The sequence below is a fragment of the Chelonia mydas genome, chromosome 3, assembly GCF_015237465.2.
Source record: "Chelonia mydas isolate rCheMyd1 chromosome 3, rCheMyd1.pri.v2, whole genome shotgun sequence".
Classification (NCBI taxonomy): domain Eukaryota; kingdom Metazoa; phylum Chordata; order Testudines; family Cheloniidae; genus Chelonia; species Chelonia mydas.
Genome location: NC_057851.1, coordinates 167,617,323 through 167,630,638, shown reverse-complemented (window position 1 = coordinate 167,630,638; position 13,316 = coordinate 167,617,323). Strand labels below are relative to the sequence as shown.

At 38.5% G+C, this 13,316-nt stretch overlaps 1 protein-coding gene across 11 annotated transcripts in view; it reads left to right on the top strand.

Annotated features, from left to right (window-relative positions):
• Positions 1-13,316, top strand: part of THADA (THADA armadillo repeat containing) — a 299,475-nt gene that overhangs the window by 136,886 nt on the left and 149,273 nt on the right. For 9 of the 11 annotated variants that reach the window (XM_037895818.2, XM_037895817.2, XM_037895819.2 and 6 more), the window contains one exon: positions 9,760-9,928. In XM_037895818.2, the coding sequence (XP_037751746.1) occupies positions 9,760-9,928 (169 nt within the window). Of the gene's footprint in view, positions 1-7,188; positions 7,309-9,759; positions 9,929-11,391; positions 11,412-13,316 lie in introns of those variants that run through there. The other 2 variants (XM_043543763.1, XM_037895826.2) reach the window with 2 other exon arrangements.

The window sequence follows — 13,316 nt, the reverse complement described above, 5'->3', positions numbered from 1 at the left end:
GAAAATACCCATACTCCTTCCAAAACACTCCACTGCTCACACTTCTGGCCCATGAAGAAGATTGAAGAACCAAGCAGCCTTTGATAGGTTTCGGTCCCTTCACTTAATGTATTACTGGAAGACACTGAAACTGCAGTGATAAGCACAGTCTGAGAAATGATAAAGAACAGAATAGAATTTCAAATCTTAAAAATACCACAATTCAGTAATTGTGTCCTGTTCAGAATGGTTGGTGTCAGTTGGCAATGCACTGTTTTCATAAACGACTCTTGAAAAATGGTTCCTTAACATGGACCAAATTTTACTGAGGACTGGTTTTACTGATTTTAGGTTTTACAACACAACAGTGCATTGTTTTACATTGTCAGGGCCTTTTCAGAAGTTAGAAGGGCCAAGATTAAGTTTAAAAATCTCAAAAAAGTTTGTATTCTGCTGAATACATTGAAATCTCTGAATACCACGCAACTAGTGACACAACTAGTTTACAACATGATGAATTCCCTCAGTCCTGAGCCACATCCTTGGAAGAAGCAAATAGATTCCCTCCCCTCCCCCCCCTTTATCAGCCAAAGGACTGCAAAGTCACAGCACCTAAACTATTTTTGATTTGTTGTTCATTTTGTCAGAATGACTGCTTGCAGTCTAACCCCGAATCCAGCACACAAACCATTCTGAAGAGTAGTCAGCTTTCTTCTCAGAGAAGATCACATGTATACAGAATGGTCTATCTGGGACCCAGGATGAGGTAAGCAATCACAAAATAAACAGCCTAGACTGCTCCTTTATGGAGATTGGTCAATTTGCACAAGTAGCGGTCTGTAATATGCTGAAGAACATTTGAGTTACTACCTGTGATGTAGATTGTGTCCTTCCTGGCTGATGAAGGACAACAGAACACTCAAGCCACCTACCAACACAGATTGTCAACATTTCCTTCCACAAAGGCTCCTAATGTGCAGCTGTCCAAGTAATACTTAAGAAACAGCTGCCCACCATCCTCACAACCTAGTAATTGGTATATTCACAGGGACTCTAAACTAGCATAACCTAGAGACTTATGTCCACAGATAACCTACTAAAAAGCATGAAACCACAGTGTCAAATTCTAATTGTTCAGGGGAAACAGTATTAGTTGTCCATTGTTTCTCTGTACAACAATGTTGTTGCATGTTTTACAGTATACTCTGTATGGAGAAGAAAGTATTCAAAATGAAAAAAAGGCCTTTAGCCTTCAGTAGAATGCTTCTCATCGACCCCTGTATAGCTTCCTGTTCTAACCATTACTTTGTTTTATAATTCTACAACCATCTACTGTTGATATTGGAAGTGTTCTTCAAAAAGTTTGAGTTCATTTTTAGCTCTGTTGAATCACTTTGAACCAGTAGATGTTTTTTTCCAAACCACCTAAGTAATTTAGGAGCGCATGTCCTATTGAATTGTCCTCCTTAGTCAGGTAGGCACTTTTGAAAATCTCACACACTATCTTTCATTTGTCCCTTGAACATTCTCAGCTTTAGTGCTGCCTCTGTGGAAATGAGTGAAGGACAGGGACAGACAGGAAAATATCTATCCACCAGTGAGAAAAGTTTGTAGCACTTTCTTCACTGGTGTCTACAATTTTCTGGTTTACCTCCATTGTGTTGCCAGGGTTTCAGGGAAACCTTCAGTATCTGTACCATGGATTTTTTTTTTAAATAGTCAGGAGTGCCACAGTTTTTAAGCTTACCTTCCAATACAAAGGTTAAATACTTAGAGCACAACCAGTGAGGAAGCTTATTTGACTAATAAAGCTCATGGTAACAAGCCAAAAAGATTTTCCAGCTGCTACTTGTATATTTGTCTTTGTTTATACAATGTCAGGAAGAAAATCCCCCAGATGAATTGAGTAGAAAGATCAAACTGAGATTAAAATGAAATCCCATTTGTTGAATCCAACTTCATTGCTAATGAACTGTATATGTTCTTTATTTATTTTTAACCTTAAAGTACTAGGTTTCACTACAGATGCAAATAGAGTTAAAATAATTGCCACTGTCATTTTTATCTTTAGAGAATGTTCCTGATTTGACTGGTCAGATCATTTCCCATGTTCATTATAAATTGCCAGCAGGAAGAAGTATTTGTATAGACAGGTGCTCTAGAGTCAGATATTGAGGGTCTCCTTTATGACTGATATAACAAGGAAGCAAGACTTGCCTCTCAAAGCTGGAATTTTATGATTTGTTTACATTTGCCTGACTCTTGTGTTTGAGGTCACTCCTCCCATTTTCCGATAATAAAACTCTTTTGAGTTAAGTTACTGATAACAAGTGATGGCTGAGTGAGAGACAATAGCAGTCAAAATGTCACATTCCCTAAGTCTAAAGTAGCCCTATTGGTTAAGGAATAAACTATGAGGGTATACATTATGAAGTTCATTTGTAAACCTCTCGTGTGGTTAAGGCATGAAGCCAAGTACCTTCAAAACACCTGAGTTGTATAGATCAGGTGCCTTCAGGCAGTCAAGTTCATCGACAGGTTACTAGTTGTCACCCTGTTGTGATATATTATGGTGTTTAAAAATGAGAGAGAGAGAGAGAGCTTTTGGCGTATTACCAATAGTATATTTTGAAAAAATAAATATTTTTCTATGCATTCTTATGCCAGAAAAAGTAGCTCTTAGGAAAGAGAACAAATATAAGAGAAGTTATTTACTATACAGATGAACCTTCTTAGTACTGATTTTGCTTCTTTGAAAAGCAAATAATTGTAACAGAACTCTGTGACCTTATTCTGTTTCTAAGTAAGAATTTAATATAGTGCTCTCAGGAGGCTTCATATTATTAAGATTTCAGTACTTTTGCAAATATGTATATTACCATATATTTACTAATATACTGTTAGATGTTATCATAGTTTACGTGTGTCAAGGTAAACAAAAGTGCTTTTTATTATGCAGTATCCTTCATTTTTAAAGTTTTGATTATTTAAGTCCAAAAATTGAGCCTTCCCCAAGTGGGTCTTCAAGTCATCAGCGCATGTTAGCAAGACTCTGTTGTACAGTAGATCACATCAACAGGTTTAGGGGAAACACTGAGTGCCAGATCTAGTAGCAGATTTCCATTCCAGACCACTATGCCTGACCTCCTGCACATTGCAGGCCTCAAAACCTCACCCACCCACTCCTGTAATAGACGCGTGACCTCTGCATGAGTTACTTAGCTCCTCAAATCATGATTTAAAGACTTCAAGTGACAAAGAAGCTACCATTTATTCTCATTTAAACCAGCAAGTGACTCATGCTTCAGAGGAAAGCAAAAAACTCCCAGGGTCTCTGCCAATCTGATGTGGGGGCAAATTCCTTCCTGACCCTAAATATGGTGAGCAGTTAGACCCCTGAGCAAGTCAGCAAGTCCCACCTGCTAGACACCTGGGAAAGAATTCTCCGTAGTGACTCAGAGCCCTCCCCATCTAGTGTCCCATCTCTGGCTGTTGGAGATATTTGTTACTCGCAGTTGAAAATGGGCCTCATTCCATTATAGGCAACCTTGCCATACCATCCCCTCCATGAACTTATCAAGCTCAGTCTTGAAAGCAGTTAGGTGTTTTGCCCCAACTGCTCCCCTTGGACAGCTGTTCCAGCACTTCTCCCCTATAATGATTCGAAACCTTTGTCTAATTTCAAGCCTAAACTTGTTGATGGCCAGTTTAGATCTGTTTGTTCTTGTGCCAACATTGGCGCTTAACTTAAATAACTCCTCTCCTTTCCTGGCGTTTATCACTCTGAGGTATTTATAGAGAGCAATCTTATCTCCCTATAACCTTCGTTTGGTTAGGCTAAACAAACCAAGCTCCCTAAGTATCCTCCCATTTAATCAGTTCCTTGCCCATCTTTTGATTCTCGTATTAATCCCCATCTTCTCCAATTTAACTAATATGTGGAAATTTATCATATGTCGTACTGAAATTCGGGTAGATTAGATCTACCATTTCCTTTGTTTAAAAAATCAGTTATGTTCTCAAAGAGATCAGGTTGGTCTGGCATGATCTACCTTTTGTTGTATTTTATCCGAATTACAGTTTACCTCTGTGTCCTTAACGACTTCCCCTTTCAAATTTGTTCCAAGATCTTCTAATTTAAACTAATGGGCCTTTAGTTTCCAGGATCACTTTTTTTCCCCTTTTCTTAAAAATAGCTACTGTATTAGCAGTTCTCCAGTCATATGGTATGGCCCCGAGTTTATGGATTCATTGAAAATCCTTGCTATTGGGCTTGGAATTTCATGTGCCAGTTCCTTTAATATACTTGGATGGAGATTATCTAGGTCCTCCTATTTGCGCTCATTAAACTGTGTGAGTTTGACTTCCACCTCGAATGTGGTACTTTCTACTTCCATATCCTCATTTCCATTAGCCACCCTGCCACTACCCCTAAACTCCTCATTACACTTACTAAAAACTGAAGCAAAATATTCGTTTTAGTGGTCACACTTCTTTCCTTGTTTTCTTTTTACTTATATGACTAAAGAACCTTTTACTATTGGCTTTATCTGAGACTTTGTGGTGTGTACTGCCCAGGACTCAGGGCAGATTGTAATGTTACAATTTAACCCTTTATGTACAATAATGTACATTTAAAATCTTTGTTTTCATACTGATTTTCTTTTGTAGACAGCATAAGGGGAAAAATAAGTACTGAGCTAAGAGCTATATTTAAAAAAATAAATCTGTGTAGACGATATAGAATTTCTGGGTTATATTAAGTAAATATCTCCTTTTTCCAGAACCTGCTTTGTAGCAAAAACCTGTTTACAAATGATTAGTTAGCAGTTGTAGTTCATATTTTGCCTCAATAATAGTAGATGAATGGTTGGTTATCACAAAATATGAGATTGACTTTACTATCAGCTTGTTGTTAATAAGGTAGGATCGCTGGATTTTGTTAATTTTCTTCCTTTCTGAATAATAGTATTTGCTCTTGGGAGTCCGATGGCATTTGTATGAGTGTACTGGGGCGCGCATATGCTGGATAAAATCCTGGCCTATTGAAGTGAATGGAAGTTTTGCCATTTGCTTCAAGGAGGAAATAATTTCATTCATTGAGTAGCTCCACTGAAATAAATGGGGCTACCTATGGGGTAAGGTACTACTCCATGTGAGTTTGTGTGGCAGAATCCGGCCCTAAAAAATGACATGTTGGTACACTTAGGAGTTACTCACGGTCAAAGTATTCAGGCATTACTGCATATATTTTACTGGAACCAAAGTTTGCATTTCTGCTCTCCCCTCAACTGCAGAGGTTCCCCACAACCACTGTGGAAGAATTTTGGAAACTACCTAGGGAGTGTTGACCTACATCTACAGCATACTTTGTAGCCCAGCTCTGGAAAGTGAAACCCCCAGCAGCAGTGTTTAGGAGATGAGATGGCAGGGGCAGAGGATCTGCTGTTTCACAGATCCTCCAATCAATGCCCTTCACAACAGGGGCATGGCATGGAGCTACTACAGCCTTAGCAATGTGGAGCAGCTTCCACTCAGTGGGTTAGAGGGTAGTGAGGATCCATTTTCCTCCGGCCCATGTGGAACCCACTGGCATCTCAGGTTGCATATTGAAGCCAAGATTGTGACCTTTTAAAATAATTAATGTATTATATTGGTTGCCTAAAAATAGTTTTATAAGTTTTGAAAATGTGTAGAATAAACAGTGTATAAGCAGATTTTCGTAGCAGAAGCCCCAGCTTTTATTCAGCAAATATCTGATAAAAATATATTATAGATGTCCATTTTAAATAGCTTTTTGTCACCATTCTCTCCGTTCCATTAATAATGCTCATTTAAGTAAGTGGGGTTTTTTGTGTGTAGGACTGGATTGGGAAGTAATGATTTTGCCAGCTCTCACTGTACTTCACAGGGAGAGGAGGATTGGGACCATAATGTTCTAATATCTGCTTGTGTTAATAGTAAATTTATAAATATATCCAACTAGAATAAGTATTTATAAATATATAATTCTTGTATGTGTAAAGTTTTATATTTTGTTCAGCAGGTAGTGAAATGTTATTGAGAAAATGACAGAAAATACTTACCTATTAATTAATAATTATCTATTTTTATTTTCAAACTAGTGAAAAATGGTTGTATAGGTTTTCTGCATCTGACATTTCAGAGAAAATAGGAGAGATGAGCTGTGTAAGCGCCTAATCCAATAGGGCTACTCTCAATAGGGTTACTTGTGTGCCTAATTGTTTGCAGTATTGGATAAAGGGTATAATTTTCCAAAGCACCTCTATTGACTTTCAGTGGGACTTAAGCTCTGAAGTGCCTAAGTCATTTTTGAAAATGGAATTCAGGCTCCTGAGTTTAGGCACCTGAATTTAGGCACTTGGGAAATGTTATCCTTAACATGAATTTTTTTTGTCAATAATAACATATACTGTAGTTAGTTCTTGCGTTACCTTAACAAATAAACAATCTGGCAATAATTGTCATAGGGAAAAAATTGTACAATTTTTTGTAAGACTGCTTAGTGCAAATTGTTTTAAACAGAAGCATAGGACACAGTTTAAAATGAGGTTACTTAAAAATTGCCTGGAAATCTAAACTTGATTATGTTACTAGGAAAAAAAATATAGAATTCCATTCCATTTTATTTAATTGCATTACATTTGGGGAGGGAGAGAACCCCAAACCCTCTGAATCATATGGTTTTGGAAAATACCTTTGCACAGGGTATCTGGCTGCAGCAGACTCTGGCTCTTTCCCCATTTTCCATTCTTTCTCCTGAATAGAGGCCAGATTCCTTTGGGAAATCATCATTTGTGAAAAGGTCATGAACAGAATGAGGGGCATTCTTTAGTATACGGTTACTGCTAATTAGAAACTAAACATCTGTAACCATGTCAAAGTTATTTGTAGCTGAAAAGAAACATTTATATACAAGATTCCCTCTGCTAACATAAAACATAGCATAGCACGAATATAGGAACAGTTGTAGACAAATCACTTTCCGCTGTGCTGAGGTTATTTTCTAGTAGAACTGAAGCATTCTCATTTAAAAAACAGAAGTTCTTATTAGCACTAAACCAAATATTTCCCTACACTTGCCAATGCAGGATTAAAGGTTTTGCCACATGTGGCCAAAAATACAATATGCAGAAAGGGTTAGACTATGACTAGGACTGATCCACCGTCCTTTTCACATGTGTATAGGACATCTGTTGTCACGCTCCTTGCATTTTCCTGGAGCACAAGGACTATCCTCTCTTAGCACCTCTGTCAAGCAAGTCTCCTAAAGGAAATGTGGAAGAGATGGGGATGTGGAGAGGGGAGCATGCTGCACCATCCAGAAGTTGTAACTGAGCTCCAGAAGAGAGAGTTGCAGCTCCTATGGCAGTATAGCTGCTCTGCACTTCCCCCAGTGCACGCTTGTATCTTCAAGGTATAATGTGGTCTAAAATGGAAACCTTGTCAGATACATTATGCTGTTAACTAAGGCAATGTCTACACTGCCATGTTAAGTCGACGTAATGTAAATTGACATCAAGCCTCCAATTTAAGCAAGTCGATCTTGCGTGTCCACACTACGCTCGTGTCAGCAGAATGCATCCTCACTAGCAGGGCTTACATCGACACACGGAGCACTGCACAGTGGGTAGCTATCCCACAGTACACCTAGCAGAGTGCAGTTTTGGGTTGGGCTTGCGATGCCTTATGGGACCAAAACATTGGCAAGGGTGGTTATGGGAACATGACGTTAGCCTCCCATGATGCACTTACCTCCCTCCCTGCCTCCCTGAAATCAATGCCAAACAAACCAAGCCTCTTTTGCACCCCCCTTTTTTTTGTAAGCCTGGGTTACCCACATGGACACCATAGCATGATAAGCATGGACCCTGCTCAGCTGTACACTGTTGTTGTGATCATTACAAACACCTCGCGCCTTATCCTGCAGTATTTACACAGCCGATACAGGAGCCCCCGCACAGAACAATGCATCCAGCTGCCTTTCTTGAACCTCAGCCAGATGCCTCAACGTGTCTGATTGCTCCTTCATAATCTGCAGCATCTCTTCCTGCGTGGCATGCTCTTGTTCCCTGCATGCTCTCCTGTCCTCCCTGTCCATGTCCAGAGTCTCAGTGTAAACCTCCATGCTCTGAACTCCATCTTGTCACACTCGGAGGAGCACATTAACTCACGGAACATGTCTTCCCGAGTCTTCTTTTTCCACCTTCTTATCTGGGAACATCTCTGTCCTGGTGTGGAGGATGTGCCAATGGACAAGGTTTTAGCTGCAAGGAATGCAAAGCATAAGGGTAGTATTGACAGTGCATGCATTGTTTCTGGTGCAAGGCTAATTATTTTTTATTTAAAAAAAAAAAACACCCCTCAATACACTTCACTGCAAGTCACAACATAATCAAAACCGCTGGCCATTGAAAGGGTCGGTTTCCTGCTCCAGCCATGGTGAGTAAGGTCATGAGGCACGGGCAAGAGGTCTTGTGCTGCTGCTTTTGTGAAGACAGCCTTGGGATCACAGGTTGGAAGTTGAGAAAAGCCCCCTTTCCCCTAGCTACCTGGATGGTGCTTGAGGGCTGGGTTGCTGCAGAGGGTCCCCACACCGCCCCCCGTGGTTGGATAGCTGTGGGGAGTCTCCCCATCTTGGCTGGGCAGCTGCAGGGTCCGCCAGCCCCCTGCCGCAACTGGGTAGCTACGGGGTCCCCCCACCAAGATGAGGGCTGGGAACTGCGTGGGCGGGGCTGGCTGGCAGCTCCACCCCCTGGGGAGAAAATATCAGAGGTCAATGGAAGTCACGGATTCCGTGACCTCTGTGACATAATCATAGCCTTAGCCATGATGAGCTGTGCTGGCGAGTTCTCCACATTGATTAAACAGGAAATGAAAATTCAAAAGTTCCCGGGGCTTGAACAGGGGAGTGGTTGTTTCATGTGTACCTGGCTAACTTGCAGTGGGGTTGAAAGCCCTCTCCAGAGCGGTGACAGCGAAGCACTGTGGGACACCTCCTTGAGGCCAATTCATTCAAATTACACAACGCAGTGTCTACGCTATCTCCATGTCAACCCATGGATGTCGAATCAAGTGCTATGCCTCCCACTGAGGTGGAGTACAGAAGTCGACTTTACAGGCTGCTTAAGTCAGTGGAAGGGACTTGGTAGTGTGGACACATACATTATTAAATCGACCTAAGCGGCTTATGTCGACCTAACTTTTCAGTGTAGACCAGGCCTAAGTGTGTCTGCTGTGTACTAAGCCAGGCCTTTTTATGCATTTGTTTTAGGAACATATGTTTTATTGAAAGTTTGCCCTATATCTGTTTATCTTGTTCATATAAATTGTGTATTAGGCATATTGAGAATCATAAATTTTAGTAAAATTAATAAATGATCACAATCAAATTCGTGTTTACTTTTTGTCATTAGTAACGTCAGTGGCCAACATACATTGCTGCTACTGAACATCCGGGTCTATGGTCCCATTATATTTTTGTCTTAAAGAAGACAAGGACATTTTTGAAGAATAGAATCTTGTGTGGATGTATTTAGATATAGGTGGCTGGAATTACACCCTACCAGTAGCTAGAGGAAATATTATAAAAGTATGTTTTGTAAGGAACATGTTTTGGTTTAGTTTTCACTGTGTTTAGTCATTTAGTTTGCATTTTTATTTTGGAATACTTTAAAATAATCATATTTGGAATAAATGTGTAACTGTTACTTGTTAAGTAATAGCAATGCATGACAAACGTGTTTCTCCATTTTCTAGATGTGGCCACTCTCCTGTGTATCGTTCACGTGAGATGGCAGGCCGAGCCCTTGTTCCATTTGTTATGATAAACCAGATACCACATACAGTACAGTCTCTACTCGCTGGGCTTCCAGAGTGCACCAATCCATGTATACGACAGAATTCTGTGCATGGCCTGCTTCTACAAGTAAGTTCTCCTTTTGCATAATGCGATGTAGTCATAGTTCATGGTGAGTAGAGAAGCACTTATTAAGCAATGTATGAAAACACTTTACAAATCAGTTGTCTAAGATGATAAATATAGAAAGCCAAATTCATAGATGATTTAAATGTTGATATAAATCACATTTCGGTAAATTAGTGTAAGTTGATTTAATATCCATGCGAGAAGAGCAGAAGGACAGAGTTGTAAGAAACAGCAATTTACAAGAAGGGTGCAAGATTATATATGACAGCAGTGCCACTAATATAGAGTTTTTTATCTTTGAATCTCAGAATGCTTTTAAGAAGTGGGAAAATATCATTATTTCCATTTTACAGATGTGAACATTTATGTGCAGAGAGCTTAAGTGACTTGCCCAAGGTCATACACCAACTCTCTGGCAGGTCACAGTCTCCCACTCCCATATCCTGTCTGTTAATCCTTCTTACTTATCTGACACATTTTCCATGATCCTTTTGGTTGTCACTCTTGCTACAACCTCACCTTGTTGTCGTCTTGGCATGTATGCTACACCCACTTCCTCTTACACACTGACTTATATAACTTACATTACCAATTAAGAAATGTCAGAATTTTGCCCCATATGTAGAAATGCATAAATAACCTATAAATAAATATTTCATCGACTCCATAATTGAAAAGCAAAACTGAAAATAATGAAAAAGTGTAGTTAAAGAATACGAGATACAGATACTTGAATTAAATTTATAAATTTGTGAAACAGTATTATTCCAAAAAATTCTCTGAGCCAAAAAGCACAGAGTGAAAACCTCCCAGGCAAAAATAATAATGTCTAAGGGTTTGTTAACATCTCTATTTCCATTCTGTTTTTAGAAATGTGTTCTTGATCCTCTTTTTGTTTTTTATTTTCTTTTTTTAACTATTAGGACATTGGACTGTAAAGAGACATCATTAGCTTCAAATTAACTTACTTACAAAGTTTTGGTTTCTTATACAGCATCCTTTTAAATAGTATATCCTGAAATTCTTTATGAAAATTCCCTTCAAAATTGTTAATAAGTTTTTTGTTTCTGTTTTTGCTGTTCTGTAAACATTTAAAAGGGTCTTTTTAGCACAAGAAAAATTGTCTACCTAACGTTACTGGGAAACAGTAGAACTGACTGTACACAAAAGTGCTATTAAATGCACAAAGTAAAGAAACTTAAAAATTAGAGAAACATTTGTTCCTCTAATGTTTTGGTAATAGTAATCTTAGTAATATAGTAATCCTGTAACTATAGTAGATAAAAAAAAAAAAAACTTTTATGCAGATATGGCTTTCAAGATTATCATGTCCCTTTTTAAAATATGCAACTGTGACAAAGATAGCACTTTTTATCTATGTTATTGGAGAAACTTCTTGGGACATGCAGGTATCAGTACTACATGCTCAATGAGTTTCACATGCTTTCTTGTCTTTGATATAGTGATTGTCTCTGAAGGAATGAGCTATCGGTTCAAGATAGCTGTGGCAAAAAATGAAATAGCAAAGGACACCCTCAATGCATTCTTTTCAATGGTAATGCATTTCCTTTCACATTTTCACTCAGAATTGTGCTGTTTCTTGTAAAATGGTAATATCTACCCACTTTATAATTTTTTCCCAAATTGCATTTTTGCAGGATTTCCAATACGAAGTCCGTCTGATGCAAACAGACACCTTTTTCACACTAAAGACAAAATGATTTTAAATTATTTCATCAACTTTGAGTGGGAAATACTTAGTAATCTGCTGACATTTACACGTGAGGTTTATTCCCATCCTTTTAGCAATGACCTTCGTCAGATTTTGACATCTATGTTTGAGAAATCATTTGCATAGGGAGATATGAGTTGCCATATTGGATCAGATCCGTATGCTTCCGTGTCCTGTCTCTGGCAATGAACAGTACCAGTTGCTTCTGAGGAAAGTGTGAAATTACCATAACGGACAATTATCTAGTAATTTGCCTACAGGGGAAATTTCTTAATCAGATGATAGTAGGAGATGCTTTATGTCCTGAACCTTGAGAGCTGACATCTCTTGTAAATTTTAATCATAGCATATGATATCCTCTAATTTCTTTTGACTGAAGGGTATATTGATAGGGTACAGAGTAGCAGGCCAATTCTATTTGTATAGGAGTGTTAATGCAGACCTGTCATATTTGGGGATGGGTATTTTAAAGTGCTTTATAGTTTAAGACATTATGGACAGTAGCTTTGCTTGTTTCCTTGTATGTTCTCTAAATCTTTTTCTTGTTCCAAACATTTCTTATAGTTCACTTTTAAATGGAGCAATTAAATCTTTTCTATGTGCTTCTTAATTCTGAACCCAGCTGTGATAAGCTTCATATTCTGTAACTGGAGGTCAAATTCTAGGAAACAGCCCACGATCAATTTGGAATCGTAAATTAACTCACCTGCTGTTCCTTTAATTTAGGGTAATCAGTTGTGTTTTGTGCTTGCTTTTAAATTTGTCGTACTAGTAATTTAGCTGCTTTGTTGCCTTTTTTTCATGAGAATTCATCTGACAATGCCTTACTGTGTGTGTTCACTTCTGTTAGCCTGCAACTGTCCATGGCTCTCAACGTATCTTGGCACCCCTTCTTATTGTGAGTTCTCTTATGTCTTTTCCAGAGTGTTCTTTTCTCTTAAATTTCCTGTATGGTCAGCAATTTTAGGACAGGAGAAACGGAAGGGAGTCCCTATAACAGCTATAATCGTCAGCTATACCTGTGCCCCGTGATATACCAGATTTAGTTTCTGGTTTATCATTAATTTACATAAAGTTAGGGGTTTTTTTTGCTGATACAGACTAACACAGTTACCACTCTGAAACCTGTCATAAAGTTAGTTGTAGGTCTCCAATAATTCCCTCACTATTTTTAGAACCTGGAATGAAAATCTGCTGGCAAATCTATCTTCCCTTCCTGCTTTATTTTATTTTATAGAAGAGAGTTCATTGCTTGTAAAAGGAGCCAGATGGTCGGATCTAAAAATTGAAGTCTTTTGTTTAAATTCACTTGTAGGAGCAGGGCCACTGGGCTGCAGTGGTTGGGTTGTATATGCTGCAGGAGAGGAATATTTACCTCAAAACAAAACTGTTTTTAAAAATTAAAAAATCTATTTTATTGGGCTTTGTAAAATTTCTCCTTCCCCTTTTAAAAATATGTTTACAAAATATAAACGTTTGTGAAACAATCTGACATTGTTCCTTTAAAGTGAGTATATGCTTTCCCCCTTTGAATAATGACATGAAACAAAAAAAAGCCCAGAATACATGGCTTTATGCCCTGTAATGATACCACTATACATAACATAAATAAAGAAAAAAGACACATTCAATTATGGTTCCTCTAGTTATACGCTA